This window comes from Stenella coeruleoalba, assembly GCF_951394435.1.
Source record: "Stenella coeruleoalba genome assembly, chromosome: 2".
In the NCBI taxonomy this organism is placed as follows: Eukaryota; Metazoa; Chordata; class Mammalia; order Artiodactyla; family Delphinidae; genus Stenella; species Stenella coeruleoalba.
In genome coordinates this window covers 172124079-172140346 of record NC_137147.1, presented here as the reverse complement: position 1 = coordinate 172140346, position 16268 = coordinate 172124079, and the positions used below count along the sequence as shown (strand labels likewise).

The 16268-nt window shown below is 37.1% G+C and overlaps 1 protein-coding gene across 1 annotated transcript in view; it reads right to left on the bottom strand.

Moving 5' to 3' along the window:
• Positions 1 to 16268, bottom strand: part of GPR158 (G protein-coupled receptor 158) — a gene marked incomplete at its 5' end in the record, with an annotated part of 324229 nt that overhangs the window by 91776 nt on the left and 216185 nt on the right. The window contains one exon of the mRNA XM_079912544.1: positions 11744 to 11812. Coding sequence (XP_079768670.1) covers positions 11744 to 11812 — 69 coding nt within the window. The remainder of the gene's footprint in view (positions 1 to 11743; positions 11813 to 16268) is intronic.

Here is a 16268-nt window from a genome sequence, read left to right as displayed (position 1 = left end):
ATTTAACTTCTTCCTGTTTATTCCAAAATAATGAGTTCCTTAACTTCCTTTCATGGAAGAGCTGACATCTAAGCAAAGGTTTAAAGAAGATGCAGGAGTTCGCCACAGAGATATGTGGGTTAAGAGTGCTCCAGGAAGAGGAGACAGCCAGTGCCAAGGCTGTAGGGTGGGTGCATGCCAGGCCTGCTCATGGAAGAGCAGTGCAGCCAGTATTGTTGCGGCAGAGTGAGGGAGGTGGAGTGCACTACAGTACAGGGTCCAAGAGGTAAAGAGGGGCCGGGTCATGAAAGACTTTGTGAGCAAGAAGTAAAGACTCTTTATTGTTGGTCTACATTCCTTTCCACCTCCCCATAGGGAAATCAGAGATAAAGACAGTGATCTAGAAGCAGAGAGACACAAAGATAAAGACAGAGGTAAACAGCCATATGTTCATATACATGTATGTGCATATGTGTAATGGCTTTAGTTAGAATTATATTGAAATTCAACACATTTTTAATGTGCTGTGATGGAAATAGATGCAACAGACATGGTCCTGCTCTTGAAAGATTTATAATTAAAAATATGATTATAACTAAAAATGTAAAAAATAACTTTTAAAAGGTATGAAAATCCATCATTAATGATACACGGAAAGAGCTGTACTCCATATGTTAATCAATAAAGAATGTCTGAAAAATATTCATTCATTCAAAAAATATTTGTTGACCACCCACTATGCTCCAGGCATTATTCCAGATGCTGAAATACAAGAGTGGACTTAAATTCTAGTGGAGGGAGACAGAAAATTAAAAAAAAAAAAAAAAAAATATATATATATATATATATATATATGTAAGAAATAAAGATAATAGAACTTATATATAAAGTGATAAATTCTATGCAAAAAATATATATATATATGTTACCAGTGTGATCAGAAGTCCTCTGAGGAACAAGGCAGTCTGCAGTTTAAAGTAGGGTCTCAACAGGGTGAACTTCACCGAGAAGATATTTCAGCAAAGTTGTGAAGGAAGTGAGGCAGTTGTCACATAGATAAGACGAAGAAGTGTGTTCCAGGCAAAGGGAGTAGCTGGTGTAGGTCAGTAAGGTGGGAGTGTGCCTGGCCTGTCTGAGAACAAGGAAGAGCCCAGCGCTTACTCTGCTTCCAGAGTAAGAGGAAGAGATAGGTGAGCAGATTACATAGGCTTTTAAGTTTTTAAGTTTCATGCTGAATGAAACAGGGAGCCATTGCGGGGTTTTGAGCAGGAGTAGCTGACTTAGGTTTAAAAAGAAATTTCTGGCTGCTGTGTTGAGAACAGACTACAGGAGGACAAGAGTGGAGAGCTGGGAGGCTAGTTTAGAAAGGTCATTGCAATAATTTAATGCTCAACGATGGTGCCTCAGACCAGGGTGCTAACAGTGGAAGCAGTATGAAATGGCTGGGTCTGGATATGCTTTTAGGATAGAACCAACAGGATTATTTCATGATAAACTTGATACAGGATGCAAGAGATAAAGGGAAGTCAAGGATAAACCCAAGGTTTCTGTCTTGAGCAACTGGAAGGACGGAGCTGCTACCAACTGGAAGGGGCATTATGCTGGTAGAACAGGTCTGGTGGTGGTGATGAAATGAGGAATTAAGTGTTGGATGTGTTAAGTCTGTGATGTCTACCAGGCATCCAAGTAGAGATGTTGAATAGGTAGGTGCACGTACACGTCTGGAATTCAGGAAAGAGATTTAGGCTGGAGATATAAATTTATTTGGTTTTGACATGTGGAGAGTATATTAAGCTATGAGGATAGATGAGAATCCCTAAGGGAGAAAAGAGAAGCCCCAAGAGTTAAAGTTGCACCAAAATGAAGAAATACACGTAGAGCTGTTACATTCCTAATCCAGAGCTCAGTCAGGAAGCAATCTGTTCATTGGAGAATGAATCTTAGGGCATAGGGGGCCAAAGGAGAACTGGGGAATTTTCCTGTAGAAACACAGCATCATCCCAGATTGGAGACAGATTTGGAGACAAGCCATCCTCGCTGATGGACCTAAGCAGCACACTAGCCACGGAAAAGAGCCAGAGCCAAAGTGGGGTGAAAGAAGAAGGTGCAGCCCCAAATTATGATACAGACTAACCACGGGGCTTTGTGTGATCTCAAAATGAAGAGGCGGCTTCACTCAACCTATTCCTCCTGCTGCTCTCCACCTAGTTCTTTATAAAACAGCTGGAAAAAAACTGCTTCATTCAAAAATGAAAAGCAGCAAATCAAAACCGCAATGAGCTACCACTTCATACCCATTAAAATGACTATTAAAAATAAACAAGAGAGGGTTTCCCTGCTGGTGCAGTGGTTGAGAGTCCGCCTGCCGATGCAGGGGACGCGGGTTCGTGCCCCAGTCCGGGAGGATCCCACATGCCGCGGAGCGGCTAGGCCTGTGAGCCATGGCCGCTGAGCCTGCGCGTCCGGAGCCTGTGCTCTGCAACGGAAGAGGCCACAGCAGTGAGAGGCCTGTGTACCGCAAAAATAAATAAATAAATAAATAAACAAGAGAAAATAAAAAGTGTGATGTGGAGAAACTGGAACATTCGTGCATTGCTGGTGGAAATGTAAATTGCTATAGCCACTTTGGAAAACGGTTTGGCAGTTCCTCAAAAGTAAACAGAAAATGAGCACAGGATCCAGCAATTTTGCTCCTATACCCAAAAAACTGAAAGTAGGGACTCAGATACTTGTACACCAATATTCATAGCAGCTTAGATGTAATGGCAAAACAGCGAAAACAACCCAAATGTCCACCAACTGACAAATGGTAAACAAAATGTGGTATATATATACAGTGGAATATTATTCAGCTATAAAAAGAAATGAAATTATGACACATGCCATAACCTGGATGAACCCTGAACACATTATGCTTAGGGAAATAAGCCAGGCGCAAAAAGACAAATAGTGTTATGATGCTACTCACGTGAAGCACCAAGAATAGGCAAATTCATAGAGACAGAAAGTAGAAAAGAGTTTACCAAGGGCTGGGGGTGAAGGAGGAATGAGAAGTTATTATTTAATGGATACAGTTTTAATTTGGGATGATGAAAAAGTTATAGAAATAGATAGTGATGATTGTACAACACTGTGAATGAACTTAATGTTACTGAAATGTACATTTAAAAATTATTAAAATGGTAAGTTTATGTATATTTTACCACAATAAAAAAGAATTATCCCAATGAAAAAGAAATAAAAATCAGAAAGGAAACAGCACAGACTCTGTTTAAATACTGGATGGAAAAGGCAGATGAAGAATGGATAACAGAAGTGACATTACCCAAGAAAACTGATGAAAGTTCAAATAAATAATTCTCATAGCCTCAAAAAAATTACAGGAAACATTTCCTCTGATAAAGAAGCTCAAAGAAAAAGAGAATAGAGATCAAAGAAGAGAAAAGAAAAACAGAAAGAGATAAAATCAGTCCAAAAAATGCCGGGGAAGGGGGAAATATGAAAATTAAATTAAATTAAAAACTTAAGAGAGGTTAAAGGAATATTGGAATCAACTCAAGCAGAACAAACACAATTGAGAATAGTGTGAAGATCATGGAATCTTGAGGGAAACACACAAAACAAAATAGAAAAGGACAAAGATACACTAATGACTAGAAACATAGATACAGAAGGAAAAGAAAATCCAATGTATACATAATTCAAGTTCCTGAAGAAGAAACAAAAAATTAAAAATATAATTTAAAACCATTCCAAGAATTAGAGTGGCCTTACATCTATATATTGAAAAGAAATATCATGATCCAAGAAAAAAAAAATAACAGGATGATAAATTTCAAGGTAACTCCTAGTTTGATCATTTAATTGCAAGACTAAAGAATGACTTATTGGCATCAAGGCAGAAATATCAAGTCATCCATTGGAGGGAGAAATCAGGCTATTTCAAGATCTGGAAATAGTCAGACAAAAGACAAAATTCTGAGCAATAGGAAGTGTCTTGAATTTTTTATAACCAGGGAATTTATTCTTCATGTTTAAGGACAATGGGTGGAGATTCTCAAGCATGTAAGAACTCAAGAACTACAGAACTCAATACTCCTGCATGAAAACCAAGGGACAAATCAAAATAAAGAACTGAGGATTGAAGAAGTCAGGTTACAAAGATTAGCAGAAGACATTAAATATAGACCTAAGGTTGAGCAACTATGTGAATTATAGTTTCAAAATTGCATACTATAAACATTAACAATTCAAAATTATTAACTAACAAAACTCAAAGAGTGGGAGAGTGGGAGGATGGGGCGAAAGAAACTGAGTTCAATTTCTTGCCTGTCAGCTGAATTCAAGTGATACTATCTAAAGTTGAAACACACAGCTAAGAAAAAAAAAATTAACCCAATTTAACTTTAGAAAGATCTTTTAGAATTAATAATCCTTGTTGTGAAGATTCATTTATCTAAACATCAGTAGTAACTTGCTTCACCTCAGTTTTTTAAATTAAAATAATAAAGATTACAATTAAAATTTTTGTTAAAAAAACCTCAGAGTAATCTTATCTGTGTCTCAATTTCCACCATCCATCCATTTTCTATTTCAATTTATATATGTGCATATACAGATGTCTAAAATGATCAAATGTATACAATGATTATTTCTGGATAATAACAACTTTTTGTTGATCTTTTCCTTGTATTTTTCCATTTTGTCCTAGTTTGTAAATAACAAATTATTATATTTCACAAAAACAACAAAGTATTTTTAAGAGGCATATAGTCAAATTGGTACTTATTTTAGTAAAGACGAAAACTGCTGTTTTTCACTGACAAACTAAGGGTCCAATTCTCAACTCTTTAAGGCTCGGTTTATTAAAAGTCTTTCAGCTAAAAGAAGATTATTAGTTACTTCCTGACACATCGCTGACCCAAGACTCTTCACCAAATGCGCTAGAATACTCACACTGGATAGCCTCCGTGCCTTTGCCTGTAGGCAACCACTGCCCCTACCCATCAAATCAGACTTCTGTCTGGAGGCTGGTAGGGGAGAGGAGCACAGGAAGGAGGGGAGAAGTGGAACTGCACAGAACCCCAGGGCATTTACAGCCATTCCTTTTATTCCTCTAAACTACACTAGAGAAGAGAACAAAGTGACTTGGCACCACATGCTTCCAACTCCCCTGAAGAGGCGGTCTAGTTCTCTGACATCTTTTGATTTCAATATTTTAGCCAATATTCCTGAAATCCTCTAGCTGTTTGTGGATTAGGAGTCTCTATCCCCACAGGCTTTGAGCTATCTCGGCATGAAACAGCCATCCCCATGCTATTGTTTTCTCTGACAGTGTTGCTGTGCTCATGAGTCGTAACTTTCCTTCCGATTTCCTTTTTCCCTTTGGCTCTGGTACCAAGCCAAATGGATCTAAATGGCACTGAGTAAGATGTAGTCTAGATCAGTTTAAAGGATAGAATCTTAAGTCTTAAGGATAGAATCTTAGAGTTGAGGAGAAATCTCCTTACAAAATCTCCTAGGTAACTGAGGGTCCAGAAACACTGGCCTAGTTGTAACATTGGCCTAGTTGTAAAACTGGGAACTTTCTGCCCTACGTTTGTCACAATGGAAGTGAATCTGTCTCAGAACTGAATTGCTACCATTTCTCCCTAAAAAGCACCAGAGCTCCTTGGAGAAAAGGCTGATTCCAGGGCTGGGGTAGGGAGAGTACTTTCTGTTGAAATAGAAAGGAGGGAAGTGCTCAAAGAATGGCAAAATCATATCCAAAGAAGGCAGGAGCCAGCTTGAAGGGACTCTCACTGGCCAATTCTGGGTTAATTTGAGCATCAAAATTAAAAATAAGACAAACGGATTAAAAACTTGGCTGCTTCAACTATATTCTCAGGGTCTGATTCTCACCCTCCCTCCCCACTTTCAACTCTCTCTCCTTTATTTCCTGCCCTTTAAGCTCTACGCATGGAAGCAACCTGCTCCCGGTTTTTTCTCTGCTTCTGGAGGCTGCACATGCTCTACACTGGAGGAAAAGAGTCCAAGTTTTAGTTTTAGGCTTTGGGGGGACCATAGAGAAAGCAGTCTCTTAACTGAGTGAGGTTCTGTGGCACTGAAACTAACCTGACATGGTCTAATGGGATTGTTTATTAAGTTTGAAAGACAAAATTTCTATTTTTGTAGGTAAAACAATTGAATATCAGAAACTTCACATAGCTCAACAGCACGGTCCATCTGAGCTCACAGAAGTTTTACATCAAACTCCTTAGTGCCAAACCTAAAGCTATTTCAAATTGGTTCCCTGTTTTATCCTCTGTGCCTTTTATTTCCTTGGAGGCCAAATGAGGAGCCAAAAGGTGACTGATGAAGGGGTAGAACACGAGCCTCCCTGATGACGCAGTTTAATGCCATCTGCATCTCACATCCATCCCCTCCATCAGAAGTACTGTCCTAGGGTGAAGAGAGTGCTGGACCAGGAAACCACGGACTAGAATCTAGTCCTGCCTTTCTCATCACCTCGCTGAGGAAAGTTGGAGGAGCTGAAATTTCTCGCAGCCTCTCTTCCTTCATTTGCAAAACAGAGGTTGAATCAAGACTAAGTTATGTCTGATGTCCCTTCCAGTACTAATATTTTGCAGCTCTTTTTTTTATAAGACTTGGGGTGGGCTGGGGCGGGGGGAACAACATGAAAATAAGTACCATATTTATACATGTACTGGTGTGCTGTATAGAAGGGCACATCCATCAATCAAATAGAGAACGAAGATTAAAGGGAAAAAATTTACTTTATTAGCTGAAACCGGTGGTTTGGTCAAGCTAGAAATAAACGTCTAGATTCCATATTACTTAATATGTTTTATTAATCCATAATATGTCGTTTTATGTGATTTAGCAAGAAAAATATACTTTAGTTGATTTTTTTAAAGCTCTTTTTTTCTTTCTTTTATAAATTGTATGAAAGTTGTTTTAGGTGATTATGAGGACTAATCGTTTGTTCACAAATGTGTGGACTTCAAATCATGAGTCTCTTTTGAGAATCTGTAAGAAAATGTTTTAAAAGCTTCAGCTCTCTGCTACCCAATTATAACAATGCTAAATTTAGTCAGATTTCGGTTTGTCCTTATCTAGACAATGATGATAATCTCTAATTTGGACTTTCCAATATAAGCATTGTTATGAAATCGTCTGTAGTCTAAGATTGCTTAGAAAAGGCAAAAATAACCTTAATTCTTGCAAATCTGTACAACAACATGCGGCATAAAAAGAAGAAAAGGCTCACTGCATAACAACTCAGTAGAACAGTGAATCTCCTCAAAGCGTCCTTCCATGGAGTTACCCGGCCCGAAAAACAACTCTACTTTGCTCAAGAACACTGTTTAAAACAACTGCAACCCCAAGTAAAAATTTTATGAGCAATTCCGGTACAGGCCACACAAGGAACAGAGAAAGTAAGATATTAATATTTAACAGATAAATATAGGTCACATTTACACCATCAAATAATTAGATCATTTGGCTATATTAGGTTTACTTAATCACCTTTATCATTTATTATAGAGGTCCTCCTTATAGCAAAAACTCTAGCCCAAAGTCATAAACTTCACTCTGCAACACCCAAGGAAGCCAATGAGCTCTGGTCTAATGACCAAGTTATTCTTCTTGTCAAGAATGCTCTATGCACATACACCCATGTGCATAAACATTCCCCATGTAGCCAAAGATTTTATTATCAATTTCTGAGACATCATCTTCCATTTTCTCACCTAAAATAAAATTACTTCCCTTTCCATACTCAATCAATAATATATTTAATGTCTTTTCTCCTCCTGTATCTTATGCTACATCCAAATCTTCATTAAATAATTTGGCCCTTTCTGCCATCAGAGCATGAACACTAACTTATTTAAAAACCAAGGTATGCGGCATGAAGTTGAGCGCTACACATTAATATTTCAAGCAGTTGCAGAAAGAATTTCTGTTATGAAAGATGAACTAGACAGCTAGTTAAACATGAAGTCAACATGATGAGGCATCCTTATGTTCCTGTTGGACAGAATTGCTTTGGTAAGTCTTCTTTTCTGTTTTTTTCCTCCCAGGCACAATAGAATTGTCAAGCAGAAGTGTTGTCTTTTATTCTTTCTAAATTTCCATTTCTCTCTCCTCTTTTTCTTTGTACTTGATATCATCACAAGTATAGGCCCATTAGGTGACTTTCAAGACTGGATCCCAGTCAATGAAAGGGTCTCTAATAACTGCTTTGAACATTTAGCAGCCTAACATTTACTATTCTTTCAAACGTCCTTCTTTTCTAGAATACTTCTTCTGTTTATGAGGCTTTAAAATTCTATAGCTTTTAGGCCATGCTCCTTATTATGGCCACTTGATTTGAATAAGTAAAAAATAAACCCAAATTTGCTAACACCTAAAAATAACATTAAAAAGTGTTTTAATGCCTAGCTGTACGCACTAAATAAAGTAGTATGAATAGGACCATCATTCTTGGTCTTCCACAATCCAGCAGATTCTTTGGAGGCTATTTCAATAGGACAATAGCCACTAGTTTAGGATACAGTTCTAAATGCATCCAAATATAACCTCATTCATTCATTCACTGCATATTTACTGTGCTTCAACTATGGTGACAGGTACTGGGCTAAGTGCTGCAGGTACAATAGTGAGCCACACAGAAACAGGCCACTGCTCTCCCTGAACTAGAGTCTGTGTGGGAGAGTGACACTAACCAAATAATTGCACTTTTGAATGCATACTTAGAGATAGGTGTGGTTAAGAAAGGGATGCCATGAGAAGTTATTATAAGGAATTCGACTTAGTTTGCGGTCAAGGAAAACTTTCCTGAAAAAGTGATCTTTAAGTAGAAATCTAAAGGATGACTAGTTGTTAATAGGCAGAAGAATTGGTGAGATGGGAATGGGGGGAAAGAAGAGAGGAGGATTCTTCAAAACTGAAGCAAAGCATGCAAAAAGGTCCTATGAGAAGAGGCACATTAGTTTCCCGTTGCTGCTGTAATATAGCACAAATTTAGTGGCTTAAAATAGCACAGATTTATTATCTTACAGTTCTGGAAGTAAGAAGTCCAAGATGGGTCTTATGGAACTAAAATCAAGGGGAGAGTCTGTTCCCTCGCCATTTCCAGCTCCTAGAGGCGCCTGCATTCCTTGGCTTGTGGACCCTTCCTCTATCTTCAAAGCCAGCAGTAGCCAGTCCAATATTTTTCATGATGCTGTCTCTTTGACTCTCTCTTTTCTGTTTCTCTTTTTCACTTAGGAAACTTGGGCCATTCAGATAATCCAGAAAAATCTCCTTATTTTGAAGTCCTTAATTTAATCACATCTGCCAAGTTCCCTTTTCCATATAAGGTAACGTATTCACAGGCTCCAGGAATTAGGACTGTGGACATCTCTGGGGAGCCATTATTATACCTACCATGAGAGAGATCCTGTTTCATTTAAAAACTGAAAGAAGGTCAGGGTAGGTAGATGCAGAAAGTGAAGAGAAAAGTAGTATTGGATGAGGCTGGGGGGAAAGGGTGGGGTAAGGACCACACTTACATAACATAAACCATGTCAGGGTTTTGATCTTTATTCTAAGAACACTGAGAAGGTATAGAAGTGGTGAGAGGTTATATTTGATATTTTAAAATACCCCTCTGGCTACTGGGTAGAAAATATATTTTAAAATAGCAGAGGTTCACGAAAAAGATGATGGCAGAGCAAGAGAAGATATTCAGATGATTAAGATTATTACTCAGATTACTGAGGTCATTTCAGGCTTTCACGTTGTAACTGGGTGATCCTATGACTTTGGTTAAATACCTGCCTGGTAGTTCAACCAGGAAGATTAAATGTTACAATGTACAACATGCCATTTATACAGGAACAGTACCAGGCATGATAAACAGTCTTTGTATTATTATACCACTTCTATTATTAATTACTGTGTATAACTCTATGCTAGTAAATTAGAAAACTTAAGTAATATGGATAATTGTATGGAAAAATAAAAATGATTATACCTAAATACATTTCTATCTTAAGGAGAAATATAAAATGTAATTCAGGAAGTAGAAAACCTGGGTAGATTAAGAACGCTTGTAAACAGTGAGTCAGGAAAGATGATCAGAAAATGAAGTAATGCAGGCGCAGGATCCAAATCATGTCGGGCCTTGAAGGCCATCCTAAGGATTCTGGCTTTTACTGTAAGTAAAATGAGAAATGTTTTCAGAGTTTTGAGGAGAGGAATGCCATGGTCTAACTTTGGCATTCAAACCGGTTGATATTTTGAAGATAGATCGTAGGGGGTAAGCATGGAGGAAGAGAATGCAGCAATAACTCAGAAGACAGTGACTGGTTTAGGCTAGGGCAGTAACAGTGAGCTGGTGGGGAGTGGCTGGATCTTTGCTATGTTTTGAAGGTTTTCTGATGGATGTGAGAGAAAGAGAGTTGTTAAGGATGACTCCCAGGTGTGGGGCCTGAGTAACCAGAAGGCTGCAGTCGCCGTCAATGGAGACAGAGAGACGGGCTGACTTTAGGAGGTCAGTATCTCAGTTAGGAACATGACAGGGAATTCTACTGGACCTTCCAATGGAGTTGTCAGGTAAGCAGTTGAAAATGAGTTTGGAGCTTGGGGGAAAAGTCTAGGCTGGAGATATAAAGTAAGGAGTCATTGTCAATTCAACAACATTTAAAGCTTCTGAGGCTAGACGAGATCCCAAGGGAGAATGTAGACTAAGCAAAGCTATAAGGACTAGTCCTGAGACACTCAAGTAGTAAAAAGTGGGAAAGAAGATTAAGAATCAGCAAAGAAGGCTGAAATGGAGCAGTTAGTGAGGTAAGGGGAAAACCAAAAAGAATGTGGTGCCCTGGAAGGCCTACCTTTTCCTTCTCTAACATCTATTCATCTTTCAGATCTTGGTCAAGTGATATTTTATTCCCCAGACTTGGTTAGGCGTCTCTCCTAAGTGCCTCCACAGCATCCTGCTCTTCTACTCTTCCTAACTTTTGTCACATTATATTATAACTACCTGTACTTCCTCATCTCCTCTTCTAAGCTGTAACCTTCTTGAGAAGAGAAAGCAAGTTTCTCTCACTTACAGAGTACTCCCAGATTAGCAAAGTGCTTAACACACAAGAACTGCTGAATACAAGTGGTTGAACTGAATTAGTAGAATCAGTACTTATCTTCTGGTTACAGATATGTAACTAGTGCGACAGGAAGGTCTGTTATGATTCTCCACACCACTAGTACCACACACACATTTATTCTGCTTATTTGTCTATGTGACCATTTGGAAATTTTCAGCATTAACTACTTGGTGTGTCTCATGGTTCTGATTCAGGTAGAGGGGGAAGAAGAAGGAAACCAGTGTTTATATGTATATACCAAGCATGCCTTTCATATGTGAGCTCTCTTAAGCAGTTAACACTTCTCACAAATTTGGGAAGAAAAGAATAATTAGCTCCATTTTACAAGAGGAAACCAAGGTTAGTTTAGAAATGCTAATCAGCTTGTCTAAGGTCACCCAATAGGTAAGAGCCAGGATTTAAATATCTGTAAAGCCCTTGTTTATATATCTACCATATATCTACATCTACATTTTATACAATATAGATATAGGTATACAAACTTGCATACAGATATAGAAATATATATAAGCATATATACATATAGTACGTAGTATATATAATATAGTATACGTATATAGCAAAATAGAATGGCTATTTTAAACATGCCATTATAAAAATATGTTACTTACCGGAAAGTAGAGAAGCAGAGACCCAAAAAGGATTGTTTCCAACAGGATAAGGCCCGATGCCCTGATGCTCTAAAAACAACAACAAATATAAAAATGTCAATGTAAATTGACATTTCTAGGCATGGAAGAACTTAAGCTCTTGTGACAATGCCTCAAGCAGAACCACATTCTTTGGTGGGGGGAAATAACCAGAAATTGGCTTATATTTCAGACCGGTGGACTTAACTGAAACATGCAGTAAGACTGACTATAAAGGTGGTGGTAGACTTAATGATATTGCCAGTGGCTTCTCAGAATTTTGTTGTCTAAAATTTGAATCACTGAACTGAGAACACTATTTAGAAGATCCTTCCAATCTAAGAAATTCACAGACACAGAAAGTCTTGCCTGTATTGCTGAAACATCAGCCACAAATGCATTTCTTTTTTTTTTCAAAAAGGATATTCTTTTAATTTGATTTTTTAATTTAAGTATAGGTGATTTACAATATTGTTAGTTTCAGGTGTACAGCAAAGTGATTCAGTTACATATATTTTCAGATTTTCCATTACAGGTTATTACAAGATAGTAACTATAGTTCCCTGTGTCACACAGTAAATCCTTGCTGCTTATCTATTTTATGTATAGTAGTATGTACCTGTTAACTCCATACTCCTAATTTATCTCTCCCCTTCCTCCCTTTCACCCTTTGGTAACCATAAGTTTGTTTTCTATCTGTGAGTTTGTTTTGTATATAGATTCATTTGTATTATTTTTTAGATTCCACATGTAAGTAATATCATATATTTGTCTTTCTATGACTTATGCCACTTAGTATGATATTCTCTAGGTCCATCCATGTTGCTGCAAATGGCAACATTTCAATCTTTTTTATGGTCGAGTAATATTCCATTGTATATATACTACATCTTCTTAAACCAATTGTCTGTTGATGGGCACTTGGGTTGTTTCCATGTCTTGGCTATTGTAAATAGCACTCCTATAAATATTGGGGTACATATATCTTTTTGAATTAGTTTCTTTTCTGGATACATGTCCAGAAGTGGGATTGCTGGATCATGTGGTAGCTCTATTTTTAGTTTAAGGAACCTCGATACTGTTTTCCGTAGTGGCTGCATCAATTTATATTCCCACCAACAGTGTAGGAAGATTCCCTTTTCCCCATACCCTCTCCAGCATTTGTTCCTTGTAGACTTTCTGATGATGGCCATTCTGACTAGTGTGAGGTGAGACTTCCACAAATGCATTTCTGAATGCTATCCCTAAGCCATTTCACAAATACCTGAGCAATGGTTTCAGTGGATAAAACAAAAATATGTACAAGGTCTTAGCAAATCAGTGGTACATCTCGTACCATGTCAAAACATCATTCCCAAAACTCAGTAACAGAGCTTCACTATTTAAATAACATAAATCACATTTAAAAACAGAGGTATCTCACTTTATGAAATGCCTAAATTATTAACTCAAAATTCAAAATAATAAGTTGATTTTCAAATAAGTTTCCTGATTATTTAAAGTTTGCTAAGCATAAATATATTCAATAATCTTAAGATATTTTGTTAGACTCAAAATAGTATTCTCTTCCCAAAGCAAAATGCTTAGAGCTGTGACAAGAAATGAAAGACCAAACTATCAATTTTATTTAGAATAATAAATTTTGCTTTGATGAGTTCAAATATCAATATAGAGTAAACATATCGGTTAAGAATACAAACACAAAAACAGGTCGTTCTAGAACACCTGTGTTTTCACTCAATGCAACGTAAAATGTATACAAAAATTACACCTGATGTAAATATGATATCTTAACAGGGAAATACTTTTAAGTAGTTCAATTAATTTTGCAACCACAAAAAGGCAGTGAAATGCTAAACCACAAGTCCATTACATTAAAAACAAAAAAAGTGTCAGATAACTGGACAGCCAGGGAAAATTCTAATTCCTCTTGAAAACACTGGGAGGACACAGAGGAATACTTTGTGTAATGCCTCAAAACAACTCAGGGTCTTCATTAATCTAAGAATTTGGGAACAGAGAAACAAGTTTAGTCAGTGAACAGACTTGATTATTCGAGTGGCTTCTCCCTTTTGGTCATTATTTTAGCTAGCAGATGCTCTTAGTGAAAAGAAAACTTCTATCAGCAAGACTTTAAATGGGTTTTGGCTGGCAGAATTTCCAACATGGCAAATTACATTCATACCTAATTATGAATACTCCATAGTTTAGTTTTTAAACTTTCTCCAAAATGACACTAATTTAGAGTGAGTCCAAAATATAATGCAAGACTGCTTATAAAAAAAAGTCTATGCAATATTGTTTGAAAACAAGGGATATAAAAAGAAGCTGCAAGGCTTAATGGAAAAGACAGACTTTGCAGTTAACGTCATCTCAGTTTGAATTATGAAACAACCACTTTAGTTAGGTGACCTTGAACTTCAATGGCCTCACCTGTAAAATGGGTATCCTCATCTTTGCCTTACTAAACCTGACATCTTTGATAAAATATAAAGTATATAAAAACGGCTGGCATCTTGCCTGATATGTAATAAGTAGGTATGCATTCCTTAAGGTAGAAAACAGCAGCAGGATCATGAATTTGAAAACCACAGAGGTATATGTAAGTAGCTGTGAACAATTTTTTAAAGTTTGGGGTCCAAAATGACCCCAGAGGAGCAAAAGCCTGGTGGTAGGGAACACAGAAGTTCTTTGTTTTGGGCCACTGGGCTCTTAGCTATGTTACAACCATCACTACCACATAAAAACAGTTGTAGTGGTACATGCTGTTACATATTCTCAGAGCAAATAATCTGTCTCCTTTTCATTTGGACATGCTGAACTCTTAATACCTCACTGCCTTCCTCCTGGTTGAATAGAGGAGCCCCATGATTTCAAATTATAAACTGGAGCTCTGACAAATGGTTCCATAACCAAATGTAAGCCCTGTTCAAAATTTGTGCATTTTATTTCAAAATATGCTTGGGCTGAGTTGGCTCATGGCCTCACAGAATGAGCAGGTACCTAATAGGTGGGACTTCAGGGACAAAGAAGAAATCTCATGCTCTCTAAAACATTTCCACATTGTCTTATTGGTACTGGAAGTTCTTTTAACTGGAACAAAGCGTTCTATTTTGTACTTGGTGCTAACAATTAATATACGTGTTGTAAGTAATACACTGACTTACGTTCAAAGTGAAGGATAGGAATCCTTTCCTTAAGGTCTAAGTGATAGGATGAGAAAGGAGAGAGGAGGGATTGAAAAATAAAAATGGACGAAAGAGATAATGCACAAAATAACAGAGACCAAGAAAAAAATTTCATCTCCTTCACAGTTTTGCCTGAGATAGAAATGGTGGTATGGAACTCGTTTTAACCAGAGCTGCAAACTGGCAAACCCTTGAAAAACTTTCTTGAAAAATGATCAACAATACAAAGTATGGTACTATTTATATAAAACACATACACACAAAGCAACACCATATGTTTTCTGTGTGTGTGTGTGTCTGTATGTATGTGTGTGTGTGTGTGTGTGTGTGTGTGTGTGTGTGTATATATATATATATATATATATATAAATATAAAATATCAAATCCAGGTCTGGAGGATATATACCAAACTGATAACAATGTATTTTATTTCCCGGAGAAGTAGATTTGAGGATAGATCAACTTATCTGGAAATACTTTACTTTCTTTGGAGATGTAGTCATATACTGCTGTGTAACATACATTTTAATAATTAAATAAATAAAATTAAAGAAAAATCATCTAAGATGTGTCAACTCAACTATTAGAAAATTCCACCATTAGGTATCACAATATGCAAAGAATTCTAAACAAAGCCCTTCCTAACTAATATCTACTTAATAAATTTTATTCAGTACTGACAACATGCATAAAATGATCAATGTATGTATGACACTTATAGGTGAATATAAACCTGGGGGAGCTACTGACCCTAATTCTCTGGCTTAGACTCATACAGCCTAATAAATATCATTCCAGAGTTTACAAAAGACGAGAGCAGATTCTACTCAAGAGGAGAGCAGATTCTACCTCACTCCACTCCATCCCGCTTTCCCCGGTTCTTAAACTTTCAGAACTGACTTACGAGGTAATTACAGCAGCCAGATATCAAACCTGTAGACAAAAGTGAAGGGCTAATCTTACTACGCCAATTTTATAAAATTATGTCAAATTCAGCATCTAAATTCCATAATCTCCAGATGTAAAGTACAGAGGCATAAGATGAAGCACAGCTTGTCACAGAATTTGCCTAGGATTTGCCTAGGATGTAAGCACCTAAAGGAAGCTAACTTACTGGAAGTAATAAGATGATAAGAACGCTAAAGTCTGAACTTCTAAACATAATTAAAATAGTTTGTCATTATTTCCTTGATCCTATAGGGACTACTTCATTTATATTTTTTAAACATTTTTCACCACTGGGGAAATTCATGTATATTTTGCTAAAACAGTGTAGCTATTTTTGAACACAGCTGATATCTTCAGCCTTGCAGCAATTA